Below are 21,031 nucleotides of genomic sequence, written 5' to 3'. Positions count from 1 at the left end.
CACAGCCGACAGGCTCGGAGGTGGACCCAGCACCCTGGGGACAATCAGATTCTCTCCTCTGGAGACTGGACCCAGCACCTAGAAACGCCGGTGTGTTGACAATGGGGAAGGACATTTCAACTTGGGGACTGCGGTGCTGTCTGGGTGATACAGGCTAATGGGTCTGGGGAGGAAGCTGTTCTGGAGAGGCTAGCAGGAAAACAAAGTAGGCTCAGTGGGAGACCCTGGGGCCACAGTGATAGACGGCTGGGGAGCTGCTGGGCCTCTGAGGGCCATTCAGTTGCTAGTTCCGTGGCCCCCATGAGGCCGGCTGCCTTTCCCGCTCTGGGCTCCATGGGGCACAGCTGCCTCCTCCCATAAATCTCCTCTACCCCTCTCTTCCTGCCCAAGCTCAGGGGGTGTTTGCTGTGTAGATGTCCATTATCTGCAGGCTAGCAATCCTGACTGTAGCAGTTTCACTGTTCTCTGCCCCCTGTTATCCTTCTGGAAGTATTAGGCAGGCAAGAGGCTTCTGGAAGCAAAATATACGCAGTCCTCCCTACACAGACATGCTGTGTGTGAAAAGTCAGTCTAGTAACTTGTAGAAGTGTTTACCCAACATTCAATCTCTGAACTGAAGACCTGCTGTAATAGCTCTCTCTGCACAGAGGTAAGAGGGTGTCTTGGTCATTCTCAGACAGGGCTATACCTCCTGGTCATGGCATTTAAGGGCGTTGGGAGTCATCTTCCTTGCCTTTCCCCTAGGGTTCAGCCCCTTCCTGGCCCCTACGCTGCTCCTGCCAAGTCTGTTTTAGATAGTATCTTAGCATCTTTAACATACAGCCTTTCTGTGTATTTACATGTTTGCTGTGGACCAGAAGGAAAATGTAATTTACATATGGTACTGTTTGATTTTGTTGCATTTTGTGAACACAAAATACCACTAACAAGTTCAGCGCATTTTAATAATTAGGTAACTGGTGTGTCAGTTGGTTTCCATTATGCAATAATTCTTGGCAGCTTGTTACGTAGGCGTTTGAGATTGTTTTAGTGATATTGGGGAAACTGGTTAAGAGCATGTTATTATCTCACCTCCCCCTTTAAAATAATGAAATACAGATTCTGAAAATTCTTTATCCAGCATTTTTAGGAATGGATTAGGTCCATACGAACAAGGCTGTCTGTGGTTAATATCACCCAATCTTCCAAGAGAACATGTGAGGTCAAGACATGGGATGGTATGCAGAGGACACTGTGTTCACTGGGACTTCTGGGAAGTGACCTTTCACTCCTTCCTGCTGTGTATAAGCCCAGAGCATTTTGTAACTCCATGGGATCTGAGGATAAAGCCAATACCGTGAATGTAGGAATGCAGGATGAATGGAAGGAGCTGGGTGCAGTGGTACTGTGAAAAACCTGGATCAAGCTATGCCTGAAGCCAGGAAGGTTTTTTCCCCTCCTGGGATAGTCAAGCGTTTGCTCCACAGTTTTGTGTCATTCTTGCACAGGGATCACGTTAATTTCTACATCATTCTGGTTTCAGTACCCCGGCTGCTTAAGTGAGCACATGGACATTTCCAAGTCTAAGAAATAAAAAAGAATACTATGTGTCTGCTACAGATGAGGGTCTAGGTTCTGATGTCAAAATGGAAAGTTAACCCAATTAAACTTCTTCCTACACCACAGCTCACCAGACACTCCAAATCCTTACCTGGAGGTCGAAGAACTTGCTGTAGCGCCGGTAAATGGCCTCCGTGGAGCCGCTGGACCAGGTAACCCGGATGATATAGACCTACAGAGGGGGAAAGAGGAGACGGGCATTAACACCAAGGGAGCCCTCCATCTCGAGGGCTCTGGAGCAAGACACAGGGTTGAGTCAGAAAGACCTGGGTACTAGCCGAATGGCTTCGGGCAAGTCACTCACTCTCTCTGGGCCTCAGCTTCCCCTCCCCCAATAATGTGGGTATAACCGCCACCTCTGAGAGCTATGCAAAGGATTAAGTGAAATCAAGAATGGGAAAGCATTAGCACCCTGCTCATCTCAGGAGATGGTGTTCTTTACAGCATTGTAGAGATTTCTTGCTTTCCACTCAATCCAGAGAGCCCCGGGGCTGGCTCTTTTTCCAGTCATTCTTAAGAACTCTGCCTTTTGTCAGAAGTCACTGAGACCGGCGGTTCTTGGGCCTCTTCTACTTCTCATAAACTAAGCCACCACACCACTTCCACCAAGCAGGCCCTGGGCCAGGTCCCTTCTCTCTCCAAGTGCCAGTTTCTGCATCTGTGAATTGGGCTGACGGCACCTGCTTCACGGGACAGTGTGAGGATTTCATGTGGCTGAGAACAGTGAAGCACTTTATAAGCAACGGGGCCATGTTTCCAGCCTTTGTCACAGGTCACGGCCCACAAAGAACACAATGTACAATGACAAATTCGGGCAAAGTGAGGTGGCAGCAGGTCAGAGACAAGGTCTAGTGACCCTGCACACCACCTGGACACTGGGGATAAGAAATCAGCACGTGCATAACCCTTTCCTGACTTGCACAAACGATCTGCGGCTGCAGGGTAGTTGACAATGAAAAAGTATGTATGTGAAAGCTCTCTGGAGGAGCGCCTGGTGGCTCAGTGGGTTAAAGCCTCTGCCTTTGGCTCAGGTCAGGGTTGCAGGGTCATGGGGTCGAGCCCTGCATCGGGCTCTCTGTTCGGTGGGGAGCCTGCTTCCCTCTCTCTCTCTGCCTACTTGTGATTTCTGTCTGTCAAATAAATAAATAAAACATTTAAAAAAAAAAAGCTCTCTGGAAATGCAGAAATGCTGTATAAACACAAGGGGATCAGGGTCAAAGGCCGTGAGCTGAGGGTTGGCTGGAGGGACAGGGGCATACATAGATGAAGAAAACCTCCTTCCCCACAGCTCCTTAGATACAGAGGTGGGTGCCATTCATTATTCACGGTGATTGGTTGAGAAATGAGCATGTGACCTGTGCTGAACCAATCAGAGCCAGTAAGAGTCAGCTCTGGGGCTTTTGCTCCAACCCCTGAGAAAGTCAAGCTCTCTTCTTTGAAGTGGCTGGGCTATTAGGACGGGGACCTGGAGCTGCTAGGGGGATCATCTCATCACCGCTTGGAAGGAGCTTGCCCGAGAAGGAGGCCAGCATCTGTAGATTCCTGTAACACAGTCTGATCCTGAGATCCAGCTCTGCCTGCAGCTCAATCTACTCCTGGTCTGTCACGTTTCCCAAGCCAGTACGTCTTGGGCCGAACCTGCCTTCTCAAATTATTCTTGAAGCCAGCTTACATTGGGTTTCTGACACATGTACTCTGGTCCTGACTGCTGCGGGATGGGAGGTAGGAGAGAGCTCTCTGAAGCCTAGGGTCATCATGGTACACTTCAAAGGACCTGGAAATTTCATCAGGAAACTTTCATTCAAAATGCAACAAAGTGGAACAACTCTGTGGCAGCCGGGGCCAGAGACCAGGTGACGGTCAGGGACTTGCAGAAGAAGGTTCTCCAGGTGAGAAGAGATGAATAAGGAGAAGATAATTCCAGTTAAGATGGGAAGTGCCCTTGAGTGCCAAGCTAAATCCACCAGGAATGACCTCTCCAAATGTGCCCTTGAGTGCCAAGCTAAGTCCACCAGGAATGACCTCTTCAAATCCAACATGCATTTTACTTCCAAGAAGCATGATAGAGAGGAAGAAACGTGGGCTCTAGACTCACACAATTTCCTAACCCTCAAAGCCACAGCTTCCTTAACTGTAAAATGGGGTCAGCAAGTCCATCTCACACAGAGTTGTCAAGATTATCAGAGGCCAAGCTCTGAGCTCTTTGCCTGGCAGAAAGGAAAAGATCAAGAACTTTCAGTACCCTGCACTCTGATTCTCCAATGCCTGCCCCACCCCCGTTCATCCAAACAGGTTAATTTAACATTTGGGCATTTCAGCCCACCCCCTGCCCTTGTTTGTGCTCCCCGGTCCTGGGGCCCTCATGGAGCCAGAGAACAGGTCAAGGCATCCTTTGAGAATCATCTTGGAAAAGTGTTTTTCTGACAAAAAAGGAACTCTGTCTCTAAAGCCACCTGAGTAGATCAGTTTTATTAAAAAGACTTTAATTCTGCTTCAGCAAGACTCTGGCACAGGGATTTTGAATGGCTCCTATCTGTCATTCATTCATTCACTGTACAACATTTATTAAGTACCTGTTGTGTGCCAGGCACCTTGTTGGGTGCTGGGACACAATGAGGAGCAAGAGCGAACTAGACCTTGCCCTTGGAGATGGGAAGATGGGCAACAGAACAGCAGACAAGCAAGTATGTACGTAATTGTAAGTTACATTCAGTGCTTAGGAAGGCCCCCAGCGTCTGCTGTGAGCACGAGATGGGAAAAGGTGGGGCAGCTGGGTGTCCTTGGAAGGGAAGGCCTATCCAAGGAAGCAAGCACTGAGCCGAGACCTGAAGGACAAGGAGCTGGCCAGAAGAGTGGAGAACAAAGTATTCAGGCAGAGAAAGGACGAGTAAGGATATGGAGGCCAGGAAAGGCCAGACATGTCGGAGGTCCAGGAAGAATGTCACGGCAAGCAGAGCTGGGGGAGGAGGGAGGCAGGGGCTGGGAGGCAGGCAGCAGTGGCATTACAACGGGCTTGCAGGCCACAGGGAGGAGATGGGATTTTGTTCTATTAAAGAGTTTCAAGGGGTGGGGGTGTGTGACATGATTTAATGTATGTGTTTAAAAATTTTTCCTATATATCCTTCTGGCCACTGTATGTAAAATGGTTTGACGAGGAGCAGGGACACCACTCAGGAGGCTTTTCTATCACTGAAAGGGACTCAGCCAATCCAATGGCCCCAACTTCCGGATGGGTAAATTGAGGCCCAGAGAAGACCGTACCAACAGTCCTGTCACTGGGGGATACTTACGCGAAGTCTGGATAACTATCTGTCAAGAATAATGTTAACATGGATTAAAAGACAAAGGAAAAAAAAACTGATCATCAAAGTTTCATTGTTTCCCTAAAGCCAACAAAATAAGCATTCCCATAAATGGAAAAAAAAATCCTGCTTACACAATTCATTCTTGATCTCTTGTTTATAGTTTTTAAAGTTCTGTACATATGGTACAAGGACTCTGCAGCAGTCCTAATTGGTTTATTGGAATCAAGCTCTGAATACAATTTGGTGCCTGCATTTTTAGGCACAGATCTAACTTTTAATGAGATTTGTCCCAATGCAGGGCTTTGGCCTTCCCCAGGGTTGAGGGGAGGGTAAAAGGGCACACCCACCGGGTTCTGACACCCGCCCTGCTGCTGGGGGAGACTCAGAGGCATCAACCTCTCTGGCCACAGTGTTCTTGTCTCTAAAACAGGGTGAGTAATTTCCCTTGAGGATTCTCTGCAATCACTGATGCACGTGGGGCCTTGCCCAACGCCTGGCGCACAAGAGGTATGCAGAGCCACTTCCTCCCGCAGAGGAGCTGATCAATATGCCTGCGTTTCTGGTATTCCCTTTCTTGTCTTGGTGACAGCGCGTAATTTCCTTTGGAATGTCATCCCTCTCCCTTCCCTAGTCTTTGTGAGAGAAGTGGTGTCGTAGCTCTGGCCAACCAGACTGTTGCCTGTCCCTTGCCACAACAATGGGTCAGGGACGGGCACATGACCCAAGCCAGGCCAATGAGACTCAACTCTGGGACTTTTGATGGCATGGTCAGGGAAGAGCCGCCTCTCCCCACCGCGATGGCTGACTGGGAGGAGAACTGTGTGGACAGCATCTGTCACACAGAAGCAAGCAGCCAAGAGGGAGAGAAAGAGCCCGAGTCCTGTGGTATCACTTGGACCCCTAGATCCAGTATCCTGGACACTTCATGGCCGCAAGTCAAAACCTTCCCTCTCTGGTTTAAGCCAGTTTTAGTGTCTGTTACTTGCCGCCAAAGCAATCTGAACACATTTGGCCTTGACTTTTTTTTTTTAATTTTTAAAAAGATTTATTTATTTATTTGTCAGGGAGAGAAAGAGAGAGCACATAAGCAGGGGGAGCAGCAGGCAGAGGGAAAAGCAGACTCCCAGTTGAGCAGGGAGCCTGATGTGGGGCTCCATCCCAGGACCCCAGGATCACGACCTGAGCTGAAGGCAGATGCTTAATGACTGAGCTGCCCAGGAGTCCCAGGGTGAATGTCCTTAATGCCACTGAACTGAACACTTAAAAATGGCTGCAATGGTAACATTTATGTTATATATATTTTATCACATTTAAAATAACTTTAAACAGAAGTAGATTTCCTGCAGAGGTCTCCGTAGTCCGTGTCATGTTACCCTGGAAATGACGCTGAACCTTTCTCCATGGAATAGCCTTCAAAACATGTGAATGTCCAAGGAAAATTTATGTACAGAATGCATTTTTTTAAAAAACGACTCAAAACTCAACAGTAAGGAAACAACCAACATGATCACAAGATGGACAAGAGATCTGAACAAAACCCTTTTTCAAAAAGGATACACAGATGGTAAATAAGTACACGAGAAGATGTTCTACATCATTAGCCATTAGAGAAAGACAAACTGAAACCACGATGAGGTATCTCTGTGCATCTATTAGAATGGCTGGAATAAAAAATATCGACAAACCAACAAAAACAAGTGCTGACCAAAATGTGTTGTCTCCAGAACTCTTAGCCATTGGTGTGAAAACAAGATGGCATGGCACCCCCTGGAGGGATGCGGAACTACTGGGTGAAAGGTCATTGATAAGGAGAGTCACCCAGTGTGAGAGTATCACCCCATGGATTACTTCCTCAGCAAAGGAAGAAACGCACCTTTTCAATGCAGATCTCGTGGTTAAACTGTAACGAGATGATTGCAAGTGGACACCCCAATGTGATGCAATATGAAATATACAAAATCTTCTGTTGAGTATTGTCGCCAAAACGTTTAACCTGAATCTTACGCCTCTTGACCTACGTTCCAACTTATAAGAAAGTAAAGGAGAAAGAGAAACAAGCTAAATGACACCACAGGGAAACAATCAGGCAAATTCAAAATGTGGGATATTCTATAAGTCTAACAACAGGGCATAGTTCGAATGCTCTCTCTTCCAGAAAGTCCTCTTGGATTGCTCCCTTCCTACCAGTGTTAGGTTGGGTCTCCTTGGCACCCACTTCCCAATCACAAAGTCAGTTACACTTTATTGCCATCGCTAGGTGTCTACTTTCTCACTGGGTTCTAAGTTTCGTGAGAGGAGAGACAGTGCCTATATTCGCTGACTGCTGTATGTCCAGTGTAGAGCGTGATGGAAAAAATCTACGCTTCGTGAAAAATCAGAAAGAACTGAGATGCTAGAAGGTCAAGCTCTCGCAGATGGCAACGCCTATCTGAGGCAGGTCTGAGGTCTGCGGGAAGGGTGCCTAGCTCAGTTGTGTCTCTCGGATAGTCCCACAGGCTTGCCTCTCCTCTCTGCTCCGTGCCCTGCTTCGCAACCCCTCCTACTGGCATGTGTGCTTGAAGCAGAGTCTCAGGGAGCAGCAGGGACTCCTTCCCTCTGGGAAAGAAGGAACAAAGCCCACACTGTGGTGTCTGAAGACTCTGGAGGATTTCCTCCTGCTCCCTCACAGGAGGCCCCAAATCGCAATTAGCCATCATGGAATCCCTTCTTACTCAACCTCAGCAGCCAGGCCTGCGTGATTTACAAAGCCCAAACTCCCCAGGCCTGGCTTCCCCTGCGACTGTGTCATCAGGGCCAGAAGTCCTGGGTTTCCTCACTTCCTCTAAGTCAGTCCAGAGATGAATGGCTGGACGGAAGAGCTGAGGGGTGGGCTCTGCTATGACCAGGGTGTTTAGAGTAGAGGTGGTCAGATGGTGGGGCTGCGGCATCTCCCAAGTTTCCAGGGGCTTGCAGGCTAGGCGAACACCTCTCACAATCTCCTAGCCAGGCATGTTGGCACACAAGTGCAGTGGCCTGGCTGAGGTCACAAGGTCGGAAGTTCAGAACGAGGACTGTGAGCCAGGCTCCCTCTAACCCCGACGGCCTTGCTGCAGTGAAGACCCTACAGCTGGACTGTTGTCTGTAGGCAGATGCAAGCTTGTTCTTCTGTCTTTGAGAGCCCACCAGGAGGCTGTGGAGTCCAGGGGTTAAGACAGCCTTGAGTCACCTCTGCTTTTGTCTCGACTAGCTGCGAGGTCTTGGGAAAGTGGTTTAAACTCTCTGACTCATCTTCCTCCTTGTGAAAAATAGGGATCAAAGCAGTATCAACCTCAGAGTTGGGGTGATAATTCCATGAGAATGTGACTACAGAGTGCCTTGCATGGGGCCTGCATGAGGTAAAAGCGATCACTATCCTCCTCACTGTGAGCCAAACACAGGGGCATAAAGCTGAGGGAGACCTGGTCTCTGCTCGCTGCCTCTTGGACACTTCTCCCATAACCCACTCACCTTGCCCCGTTCCTCCATCCCCAGGGCCCTGCCTCTTTCATGGTATTCTCCAGGCCCCAAGGGGGTTCCCTGCCTGGCTTGGGAACAGAGGCCCAGCTCACCTGAGCCAGGGGTGCACAGTTCTGAGCTATCAGAGGAGTCAAGGCCCTGTCCCCTCCGCGTGAGTGTCTGTGGGGAAGGCCCTGCCACCTCCCACCCCCATCCCTGGGCCTCAGTCTCAGTGGAGGGGAGCTCTGTGTCTGGCTCAAATGCAGCGTCGCCACATAGCCGTAAGCCTGCTTGGGGCCAGGCCTTCATCTACCCTGGCCTCTCCTCTACCAAGGCTTGAAGACTGTTCCAGAGTCCGAGGTCAGTGTGACCTTGCAGGAGGTGCCCCACAAAGGACAAAGAACCCATCTAGTCATGGACAGTGGAAGGTGTGGCCCGGGCCACAGTGACCCCTGTCCTCAGACGACTACCCTGTCCTGAGGTCTCCAAAAGCTACTTTTCTCAACTTGGACTGGTTTCAGATGATAGAAAAGGGAAAAAGAAAAGAAAAAAAAAAGTCCTCTGGCAGATGCTGAGAGTCCTTCTTGGACCCCGTACTTGAGAAGTGCCACCTGTCCGGCCTGTCTCACGGCCACAATGCCTGCTCCAGGCGGGCCAGTCGGCTTCTCTCAGGAACCTGGAATTGTCAGCTCCAGCCACAGCCACCTCCACACTTGGTGACAGACATCTGGTACGCAGACAGGGACAAACGAAGGAGAGGCGCAGAGAGGAGAGGCAGGGAAAGCCCTGCCTGACCCCTGCCCGCCCAAGGCTTTCATGACGCGTGACAGGGACCTGGGTCTCCCAGTTGATTCCCCTTTTGGCATAAAGAGGGTTTTTATGCAACTGAAAGGATACTACGACATGGGGAGGAAAGTTCGGGTACTATCTTAGGTGAAAAGAATAGGGGAGAAAAGGTAATGTCAATCTCACTATGTGTGTGTGCGTGTATGTGTGAGCATGTATGTACATCATTTCTGGTAGTTATGCTCTAGAAAGTCTTTGTGAACACCGATTTAGCAAATTTAGAGCCACTGTTCCTGGAGGAAACACAAGGTTAGGGTCCTGCAAGTCCCTGGGCACAAGATTTTCATGAACGGACCCGTAGATAGCTTGGCTGTTCATGCATAAAGCCACCTTGTTCAATGTGTATTGTTAATGCATTAACATCCAGCTCCGGCCTGCGACGCTGTACCTCACACCTAAACTCCTCTAACACATGCGTCTTCCCTGTGACGAGGTTTTCCTGAGCTCAGGAACGCCACACGGCACCTCGGCACGAGTTTGAAATGACTTGGGGTCATTTCAAACAGTGAAATAACCAAAAGAGAGTACCCCCCCCCCCCAAAAAAAAGAGAAAGAAGAAGAAAAAGAGAAAAGTAGCACTGAAGGGATCATGAGAAAGACTTATTCCGAGGGTCAGAGCTGAAAGCAGAAGGCAGAGGGTCACCTTGCTGGGCCTCAGCTGGGCACACGCACAGTGGGTGACACACCGCGTCTTGCTGTTCTGCACACGCCCGAGTCTACGAGGGGCCATGAAGTGCTTCGAGTACTGAAGTTGGATCACAAATAAATCTTAGCAAGCAGGAGAATCCCCAAATGTGGAATTTACAAATGCAGCAGATTCACTGTACAGTACCTAAACGTGTGTGTGTGTTCCGTGTAGAAACCAGTGCGATATATAGAATACATGCCAGATATAGGGTTTGTAGGCATATGTAGGACTTTATAAATTCTGTTTTGGTTGTAAATTTATAAATTTTATAAATTCTGTTCTTTCTTTTATTTTTCAGAAGAAAAAAAAAGGTGCTGTTATCCCAGGAGGACAGAAGAAAAGGGTCTGTGGCCCACTTTCTTGTCTTGAGCCCCAGGACGGCATCTTCTCTGGGTCCAGATACAGCTGATGGCCCAGGTGGGAGTGTGGAGGCGGGAGGAAGCTGGGAGTTGGCAGATGGGGCCCTAGCTCTGTGATTTCGGGTAAGCCCTCTGCGTCTTTGAGCCTCTGTTCTCTGAAAAATGGGGATAAAAATACTTGTTTTCCAACCTTATGGGCACTGTAAGAGCAAATGAGTATTTTTTTTTAAAGCTCCAGAAATGGAATCTATGTTGGTTGGAATCTCAGCTGTGGCCGGCGCCTGAGGGAGAGTGCTCGAAGGAGGGTGTTTGATGTGTGCTTCCTAAGTCCTCTGCCCTCGCCTCCCTTGGCACCTCCGGCCCATGGGGGTGGAGGCTCCCAGGGCCTGGAGGGCCCCCATTAACCATGCAGAAATTTAGGCCTCAGTTCCAAGTGACAACAGCCAAAAGGGGTCAGTTTGTCCACGAATAAAGATTTAAATCAGAACAAAGCTGGGAGTCCTTTAAAACATGCCAGGAGTGGGGTCTGGGCAAAGCTAAGTGGTGGGCCTGAAACAGGCCAAGTGCCTCTGTAGCTCCCAGTGCCCCAATAAACTGACATCCCTATCCCTCCAAACCCACGGGCCAGATCTCCGCCCAGAGCTGCAGCTCTTGCAAGGGCCTCGGCGTTCTGTCCGTAACAGCTGCTGCCCCGCCTCGCGAGAACTGTGATCTCATGCATTCTCATCATATGAACTTGAAAACACAAGAAGGTGTTTCTGCCCTGTAGGCTTGGGGGAATGTCCTCCAATATGACTTTGCTTTGCAAACCTATTTAGTGGGGTTTTCTAGCGCTGGCAGAGCTCAGCTCAGAGTCCCAGCTATGTAGGAGGGGTGAGGCTGCTGCCCTAGTCAAGACAGAGCGATTACCACTTGGTTTGGGTTGCAACAGCCAGAGCTTTAATTTTTGGGGAAAGATTACAGGTATAGGTGGGGAAGGGCCTGGTCCAAGGGCTTTTCAAAGTAACAGTCTTTCCCAAGGTCACTGTGTCTCAAGGTATACAGGAGCTCGGGCTACACGGGCTGGTGTGAGCTGACACACAATCTCAGCACTAATCTCAGGGAATCCCAGAGAGAGACAGTTCGTCTCTTCCATTCCCTTTCCTTTGGAAGTTTGGCGATAATGGCTTTTGAACACTCCCTCCAACATGTGCTGGTCTCTTTTCTTGAAGAGGAGACAGAAGACCTCAGGACAGGCAACACTAGCTAGGAAGAACTTGAACACATTGATTCTCCTCTTCCTTTCTATTTAGTTTCCTTCTATTTCTAGCAAGTGCTACTGGTTTTCCATTTATGGGAGACAGCGGAAGCATCACCTTTAAAAATAATGTAAGTTAAAAAATGGAGTCAATCCGAAGAATACTGAATTAAGAACATGTAGCACAGGGACTGGTGGATGTGGGAGGATGGAGAATGAGGGCAGTACTGTTCCAGTGGAATCCCTTGCCATTCTCACTCTATCTGGACTTCTGTTGTTTGCCGGCCAAGGAACCTACAACACTTCTCAAGTGGGAAGCCCTCTCCTGGCTCCACAATGCAGGTGGGCTGTCTTGAATGGCCAGGGAGATGGAAGAAAATATCTAAAGAGAAGGCACCAGTAGGGCAGAGGGGACTGAGGCTGAGCCCATAGAGGCTGTGAGAAAGGCACATTAGCAAGACAGATCTGTGATCCATTAGCAATGTCTGCCATGGGCACAGGGATCGTAGGATGTGTGCTGCATACTTGGCATCCCTAATCTGGATCAACCCCTCCATTACAAATGGAGACGGATGGGCCAAGAGGTGCAGCAAGGGTAACACTCTCAGCCATGGACTCTTTCCACTTCCAAGGCACTGTTTAAATTTCTACGCAAGATCCTCTGGCCCCTCTGGGCCTCCTGCACAATGACTTGTCCAGAGAACTTTAGAACTGATGAAGCCAGTGGTCAGATTGGCCTGCAAGAAGTCCCTGGATCCTGGTGTAGTTGCTGGGACTCCAGGCTCTCCACCCTAGTTTCCATTAGGCAGCACCACTTCAGGCTCTCCTATACAGAGAGGAACCCAGCAGCCACTGGCCCACCCACCAGACCCCGGGGGCCCATGCTGCCACCAGCAACATCGGTGCAGGTTCCAACAGGGCCTGGGCTCTTCCGCTGCCCACAGCCCCCCTTTGCCTGCTTCAGGCTGACAGCAGGGGGTTCTAAGACTTGCAAATATTTGAAAACCCTGCTCCAGACCATCCCTTACTTTATAGTTGGGGGTTATGAGGGCAGAGAGGGGAAGGGACTTGCTCAAGCCATGCAGAGAGCAGACAGGAGGGTTGGAACCAGACCAGGGGTCCTCCTGGGAGGTGCTAAGGATGCAGAAGTTTTGTTGCAAAATGCAATTCCTCAGATCCGAGGAGTAGCAGAGCCCTTTTTAGACGGAGGGAAGAAAACCCTCCTCTTATGCAGCACACCGAGGGGCTCAGGCTTCTGTTCATGGGCCACAGAGCTTCTGCAGCGAGGCCTGAGCCTGGGATAACATAAGCGGTCCTGTGCTGCAATCTTAAATACAAAAACACGTGCAGCCCTCAAATCACGCATTGGCGCGAGTTCAAGTCCCAGATGAGGCTACTTCCTGCCGAGAAGGCTCCCAGGAATATGTCTAAGGACGCAGACCCTGGTTTAAGAAACCAACTTTAATTAAAAGATGGTGCTACCCCCTCCCTACTTAGGCTCCCATACTAACTGGGTCTCAGGGCTGGCGGATCCTGGGGACAGCCTGGCAGTGACTGGCTGCACTCCAGAGCCAGCTCTCTGGCAGTATGCTGCCCTGGCCTGAGCTGGAGGAGCCCAGGGCGAGGGGAGTGGGAGGCAGGGAGGGAGAGAAGGAGAGAAGGGTGGAGGAGAGAGGGAGGGAGCAGAGACACTTGGATGGACTCCGAGGGCTTAACTAATGGGAAACATGATTCTGCTGTTCCCCGTGGAGACCACGAGTTCCCTCCGGTTTTGATCTGTCGGCTCTCCCCAGCTGTCTGCCCAACATCTGGCCTATGTAGGTCAGCACTCCCAACCTCCTTTTGCAATTGCAACACCCTGCACTTTGTCAGTATTGCCTAACACCCCAGAGCAGCATCGCGGGCCACCGGAAGGGCTGAAGACCGGGTATTTATCTTTTCAGAGGAGTACATTAAGTTTATTCCTGCAGAAATGCTGCTACAGTGTTGGGATGGCTTGGAGACCCTGGAGGTTACAGCAGGGTGTCACAGTGGGGCAGGACCAGGTGAGTGGGGGTCGTGCCTTGTGAACACAGTGTGCGATCCTCAGCAGCTCAGCAGCGGCCTGCTGGGAAGGTGGGGCTGCCCCCAGGGCAGAGGAGGAAACTCCAGCCCAGAGTGGTGACCTGGCCTGCAGCGGGGAAGAGCAGGTGACATCAGATCCAACCCCAGCCCCCTCAGCCTCTGAAGTCGCAGGTCCTCCCAGCTTCCCGAGACCAGGCCTCAGGTGTCCTGGGCACCAGGCCAGAACTTTCCAGTCCTCACATCAGTGTCAGGAAGCACCAAGCCCAGCCTCCGCAGCTAAGTGGCACACTGGGGGTGGCCGGCTGCCGATTTTCCTTTTTCCCCCCTCAATCTTTTCAATTAAGTGAATGCTTGGAAGGGGGCCCAAATACAAGAGCTGGAGGTGCTGGCTGCAGGTAGGATGCTCTGGTTTAGGACTGTGTTCCCACCGCTGCTTGTCCATAGGGCATGCGGTGAGTGCGCAGGGGGAGCGGAGGGCCCCTGACTCCCCGCGGGCAGAGGGGTGCCAGGCTGGCGTGAGAATCTCATTGTGTCTCTCTCCCCTGCTTCCAATACTTCAGTCCATTCATCCACTCATGCAGTCCACAAATAAGACAGAGTGCCTACTGTGTACCAGGTTCTCTTCCAAGGGCTGGGCTCCGGCCCTGGAGGAGACAGAAGCCACTGCCCTTCTGGAGCTTTCCGCCTTGTCAAGGAAGGCAACAACAGCGTGCTGTGGGGCTTAGGAGACTGCCTCCTGCTCTGACCCAGCCAGGCTCTCCCTTGCCTCCTGGCCCTGCATGTGCCATGGCCTTCAGCAGGGACATCTCTCCCTTTGCTTGGCTAGCAACTCTTTATTTCAGATGTCAGCTTAGGAAGCCTTTGGAGACCCCGGATCCGGCTCTGTTCCCATTCTGTGGGTTCCCACAGCCGCTGGGGCTGCCCTCTCTCAGTACACGTGCCTCTGAGTGTGCTGTTCTGTCACTCCTGCTCCCCCCGGAGGACTGAAGGGGCAGGGGTCACGTCCCTCTGGGGCACCACGCTTCTGCCAGTGCCTGCTGACATTAGGCTCCTGGGAAATGTCTGGTGAAAGACAAAAAGGCAGAAGGACAGACAGGCAGGCACGCAAAGAGACAAAAAGCCAAGACAGGGCAACAGTCATAAATCAAGGTGACCTCACTCAAGGCTCTCCGTGTCTGGAGAGTAACAATGCTCTTGAAATGGCTGAATGGACAGCTCAACTGCCAAGCGTACTAGAAACAGAACCAGCTTTGTGGCAGAGGAGACCGCAGGCATGGGGCCCGACCCTGGAAGAGAAGTCCACATCTCACCCCCAGGCCTCTCGCAACAGGCGACAGAGGGAAACAGAACATCACAGGAGCGAGTTCAACTACAAGTGGAGGCATCACCCCGCTGACTTCAAGAGCCAGGCCAGCCTGAGGGAATTCTCTTGAGGGGGCGGGGGGGTGGTGATGATGGAACTGTTCTGTAACCTGTCTGTGGTGGTGGTCCCAAGAACCCACACACGCATAAAAACTCAGAATGCTATACCAAAAAAGGGAATTTTACTGGAGACAACTAGAATGTAAAAAAATAATAAACACACCCACACCAATAACTCCTTCATGTTATTAAAAAACAGACGGGCACTGGCTTTAGAGTACCGGGCATGAATCTTGGCTCCATAGCTTGAAGCTGTTGTGTGACTTTGTTAGTCAATGTAGGGCTCCGAGCCTCCACTTTCTCATCTATAAAATGGAGAGAATAGTACCTACTTTTTAAGATTGCCCAAGGATTACGGGAACTAACGCGTGACAGGTGCTTGGCACACGGCCTGACTAGAGGCAGCTTCCAGCACCATCACTGATAACCCCATTACACAGATGAGGCACGGGAGGCTCAGACAGTCTGTCTCCCCTGGGCCAACGCAAATCTTTCGAGTTGAAAGGAAAAGTCAGGAAGGTCATGCTGTGCCCACACAGAGCTGCCCACCCTTGGAGCCTGTCTTTTCGGCACTGCCAGAGTCTCATCCAGATGGGTGGGCAGCAGGAGCCATTTCCAAGCTGGCCGGGCTACCTCAATTCTTCTAGACCGAGACACGGAACTGGTGGAAACGCTTGCTGGTCCGGGTGTGCAGCTCCAGCCGGGGCCTCAGCTGCCAACCCACGTCCTCGCACACATCTGGCCTGAAGCAGCATGGGGAACTTTCCAGTGGCAAGCAGAGGTGCTGGCAGCTGGAGCCCTGGCTTGCTGAAACCAACCTGAAGGCTGGCTTTCTAGGAAAGCCTCCAGGGCAGGCACTTAGGGCTTCTGGGGCTCTCCACGGCTGCCAGGCCCCAGAAGAGCCTGGGGTCGTGCAGGAAACAGCTGAGAGATTTCAAGTTGGGGCCTCTCCTGCGGGGACAGGGCTGCCTAAAGAGAACTGGGCAGCCAACATGAGCACCCACTATGTGCGAGGCAGAGGGACAGGAGGGATAAAGCCCAAGTAATGAAAAACAATCAAAATGGGCCACACTGACTGGGCTGATCAGGGACTATGCCTAGTACTTAATTTATGTTATGTCGTGAGATCTGGAGACTCGGAAGGGGTCAAATGCTTACCCCCACTCTGTGACAGAGTCAAGATCTAAACCCCAGCTGTGTGACATGGTGAGGAAAGCTCAGGATATGTGCTCAGAGGGGTCTCAGCTCTTACCTAATGGGTCCAGCACAGTGCCTGGCACATAAGGGGCCTCGACAGAGAAGACATTAGTAGAATCCTCTCATGGCCACAGACCCCCTAAGAAGCACTCTCTAGTCACTGTGGGGGCACAGAGGGGACGAGGGATCATTCTGCAGGGGGAGCTCAGAGAGGTTCTCCAGATGAAAGAAACGACTGCTCTGGATCTCAAGGGATGAGTAGTTTTCCGAATGAGGACCAACACCTAATGACCACTTACTAAATCCCCAGCCCTCTGCTCTCAGGAAACCCTGCGGAGCAAAGCCTACTATCCACCCAATTTCACAGTGGAGAAAACTGACATTCAGACAGGTTAGACCACCGGCCCAAAGCCATGCAGCTGGTTACGGAGGAGGCCAGAATTTGAACCCGGATTTGTTTTGACTTCAGAATGCCCAAGCCTAACCAAGAAGACCAGGTGAAAAGTGAGTGTTGTGGACCAGAAGCAAGTGTGTTCACGTCCCTTGGCTCCCAGGAACAGCAGAGCTGAGAATCCTGCCTCGACCACTTACCAGCCAGGGGACTGTGGGCAATAACTCTCTGTTTGGGAAAAGTAAATGAGGCCACACGTGGGAAGCCGAAGACAGCACTTCGAGCAGTAGGTGCTCTCTGACTCACAGGAGAGATGAGCTCACCAACCTGTGTGTGGCCCCAACCACGCTTACTGTCCCTGACAGGTTTTCAAACCCGGCTGTGGCGTGCATTTGGGGTGCTTGTTAAAACTTCAGAGTTTGACCCTAGCCGGCCCCTCCCACTGTCTGGGCTTAAACCCTGGCCCTGTGACTTCCTAGCTGCATGGACCTGGGCACGTCCTATCTCAGCCCGCTTCTCCACCTGTAAAACGGGGGTAATCGAAGTGCCAACCTCACAGGGTGATGGGAAGGATCAGATGATTCAGTGCATGCAAAGCTCCAAGCATAGCACCAGGTACATAGTAGCCACTCAATAAAGAATGGTCCTTGTTCCTTCTCCCCCAACCTAGAGTTGGTGGGTACAAGGATAATGTATGCAGGACCTGGCTATTCTTGATCCTACCAGGCAGAGATCAGAAGATCCCAAAAGTCTGGGACCTTCTAAAACAAGGTCAAATGGATGTGGGACCACCAAGGTGGGAGGAAGCTCAGTGGAGAAGGAGGTAGGAGCCAGAGTGGCCGGAAAGGTATAGGGGAGAGGCCAGAGCAAGGAGTCCAGCAACTGCTCTCGTCCTGGGTCCTCCCTTCCCCGCTGGTTGTGCTGCCTTCTTCCTGGCTATCTCCTCCACCACACAGCCTCAGCTCAGGCCTGGGCCGCTGCACTTTGGATGCCAGTGGCTGTTCCTGCAAGTCCTCTTGCCCCTCTGCTCACCCTAATAGGGATATTTCTAGAACACAGATTCTGACTGGATTCCCTTCCTCCTTGGTCTCTCAGTGGTTCCCTCTTAATGAAAAACAACAAAACAACAATGCTGATTCACATTTAATGAGCACTTCCTTACTGGTTCTTACTCCCTATGGGGCAGGACTTGTCACCCCCATTTTATGGATGGGGTAATTGGGTCTGGAGAAGCCGATGGCCTTATTTAGTTCAGGCCAACACAGTCACCAGCCTGGGTTTCTACAACGGCTCCCTCTCTGGCCTCCTGCTTCTAGTGGCCATCTTGGCTCTGCCTCAGTAGGGCTGTGGACAAGGGCTGGACCAGGAGACACTGGGCCTAGATGCCAGGACCCAGATTTAACAAGTAAACAAGAGGACTCAGGAAGAACACTCCCAAAGTTTAGAAAGATAACTGACACAAATCCTTCCTGTCACCCTCCAGTCCCCCAACCAAAGCTAAAGATACTAGAGCAGAAAACTGTAGAAGCTGAGACTGTCTAAACGAGGGTCAGAAATGGGGGGTTCCAAAGAGCCTTTCAGGCAGGCTCAGTCTACAGCTGCCAGCTGCTGGGCCAGGGGGCCCCAGGGAATGCTGGAATCTCTCCCTGCCATGAGGCGAGGCCACGCCACACGGAACAGGCAGCCCAACCTCAAGAGAGCAACAGTGCCAACTGTACAGACTCTGAATTTGACAGACATGTGTTCAATCCTGGCCACACCATGTCCTCAAGCAAGCTACTTGGGAGCCTCAGTTTCCCCATCTGTGAGACAGGGATGCAATAACAGTTATTTCCTGTCTCTCAGGGCAGGTGTAATATATAAATGGGATAATGTCTGTAAGACCCCTGGTCTCATAGTAGATATTAAGCAGACTGCGTGCCTTAGGCCCAAATCAAATCCAAGTGAAACTTTTATTTAGGTGGGTAAAAAGTTGACAATTTCGTATGGTTCAACCTACTAGCATCCCAGAGGGCTGGAGGATTCCTTCTGCTTCCAGTGCACTAGACTAAGAATTACAGTTACTTTTCTTTTTCTTTTTATTTTTTTATTTTATTTTTTTTAAGATTTTATTTATTTATTTGACAGAGAGAAATCACAAGCAGGCAGAGAGGCAAGCAGAGAGAGAAGAAGGGAAGCAGGCTCCCCGCTGAGCAGAGAACCCGATGTGGGGCTCGATCCCAGGACCCTGAGATCATGACCTGAGCCGAAGGCAGAGGCTTAACCCACTGAGCCACCCAGGCGCCCCTACAGTTACTTTTCCTGTGAGTGTTTACTCGGTATCATGTATGGGACGAGGCCTCCATTTATAGATGAAGAAGATCCGGACGTTCTGAGAGGTTAAGTAACCCACCCAGAATTGCGTATCTAGAAAGTGACACATCTAAGATTCGCATCCAGGTCTGGCTGCCTCCAAAGCGTGTGCCTTAACAATTATGACACAATGCTCGGTCTGATGCCAACAGGAGTCATCACGAGGAATCTGACCACCTCAGCTGATCGATGTCAGCGTCTATCACCCTAGAATCACGGGACCTTAGAACTGAGGGGCCCAGGCAGTCACGGCTTCATTCAAGGAACACACTTGGCATCTGTTCCAAGTCAGGTCCTGGACTATGAGGGATTCGGGCCTGGTGGGAGAAAAGAAGACAAGCCAGCAGACGACTAGTCCCAGTGTGTGGGCACCGCGATGCGGCTGGTCCACTGGGAGGCTCTGTATCAAAGCTGGGTGCCCTGGCAGGGTGCCAGGCGAACTAACCTAAGATACACCCCCAAACAACTGCCCCCTACCCCAAAGTCCAGCCTCATCTTGTCCTACGGGGCTCGGGAACATGGAGGAGGAAAGAACTTGAGAATGTGGAAGGACTGAGCTCTCAGACCCTCAGGGTGGCCACCTAGGAGAGGAGTCATAAGGGGAGAGGGACTCCTGCACCAGATAAAGTAGGGCAACAGCAGAAGGGGGTTCCAACTTTGTATAGCCAAGGAGCCCCTTTTCCTGTGGAACCTGTATGCAGTTCCTAATGGTCAGGTTCTGAGAGTATCCTTGGCCAGGCCTGGGCCCCTCATCTATGGGAGGAGACCATTCTGCCCAGTCTCAATTTGAGCTCCTGTGTGGAGTCCTGTGTGGACTTTTCTGCCAGCTTCTCGTGCTTCCCATACAAGTCCATGAGACAGGGAAAAACAGCAGGGGAAGTAGGCTCCCCTCCTTCTCCCTCCCTCCTGGAACCTCTCCTACCTCTACCATACTATACCGTCCTCTCCCCTCTAGAGAAACAAAGAGGGGTAATAAACAAAAATGTAATGCAATATGAAGCAGAATATAATTCCTCACAGCACCCAACAGTCCAGGTGTACTTCCTACGAGGCCGCACTATATCGCTGTTTCCATTCTGCAGCACAGCAGGTAAGGCCAAGGAAGGTCAGGGGGCCAGTTCAGCCCAGCTGGCACTAAGCCATCTGACGGCAAAGTCTGAGGTCTTAAAACTGTCCACATTTCCACCATCAGAAATGATGTTTGGGGCTCTTCCCTAGACCCCTTTCTACACATTCAAGTACTTTCCGAAATCAAGATCACATTGCGTACATAATTTGTCTTTTTCACTTGCATGATAGGGTGAGCATTTCTCATTCATGAACAATTCTTTGAAAAAAACCATTTTGAGAGGGCCCTTAACGGTCCACTGAAGGCCACGTATCATTTATCTAATCATACCTCCAATGAGAAACATCGAAGTTATTTTCAACGTTGTTTTAATTACTGCACTGCTAAATATCCAAACATCTAAATCTTCTGGGAAAAGTGCTTTAAATCACAGGGGATGCATCCCGGGCTGGTCCATTTAGAGGATGTTTCTCAATATGTGGTCATACCAGACCACCTGAGTCCTATCATTTGAGATGTTTATCCTCGCAAGTAATGGTGATAGAGATGATGGTTAAGATAATACTAATGGGGAACTATCTAGCATCTTCATTTGCCAGGCACTGCTCTAAAGCCTTTGTGAAATAATCCACAGTGGGTGCTAAGATTTTAATTTATTTATTTGACAGACAGAGATCACAAGTAGGCAGAGAGGCAGGCAGAGAGAGAGGGGAGCAGGCTCCCCACTGATCAGAGAGCCCGGCACTGGGCTCGATCCCAGGACTCTGGGATCACGACCCGAGCCAAAGGCAGAGGCTTTAACCCACTGAGCCACCCAGGCGCCCCTCTTACTCTCATTTTTATAGAGGAAGAAACTGAGGCACAGAGAAGTTAAGATACTTACTCCAGTTCATACAGGTGGTAACCGGCAGAGCCGGTCAAACCCATGCCACCTGCCTTCCAAATCCAAAGTTGGAAACTTCTACCCAGAAGTCCAAGAAGTCTTTCTCTCTCTCTCTTTTGTTGTTTTGTTTGTTTGCTTGTTTCTT

The 21,031-nt window shown here is 50.6% G+C and overlaps 1 protein-coding gene across 1 annotated transcript in view; it reads right to left on the bottom strand.

Annotated features, from left to right (window-relative positions):
• SH3PXD2B (SH3 and PX domains 2B) overlaps window positions 1-21,031 on the bottom strand; it is a 99,695-nt gene that overhangs the window by 66,832 nt on the left and 11,832 nt on the right. Inside the window, exon 2 of the mRNA XM_045999922.1 lies at window positions 1,691-1,771. Coding sequence (XP_045855878.1) covers window positions 1,691-1,771 — 81 coding nt within the window. The remainder of the gene's footprint in view (window positions 1-1,690; window positions 1,772-21,031) is intronic.

This window comes from Meles meles, chromosome 3 (genome assembly GCF_922984935.1).
Source record: "Meles meles chromosome 3, mMelMel3.1 paternal haplotype, whole genome shotgun sequence".
NCBI classification, from domain to species: Eukaryota; Metazoa; Chordata; class Mammalia; order Carnivora; family Mustelidae; genus Meles; species Meles meles.
This window is presented reverse-complemented; position numbering and strand designations above follow the sequence as displayed.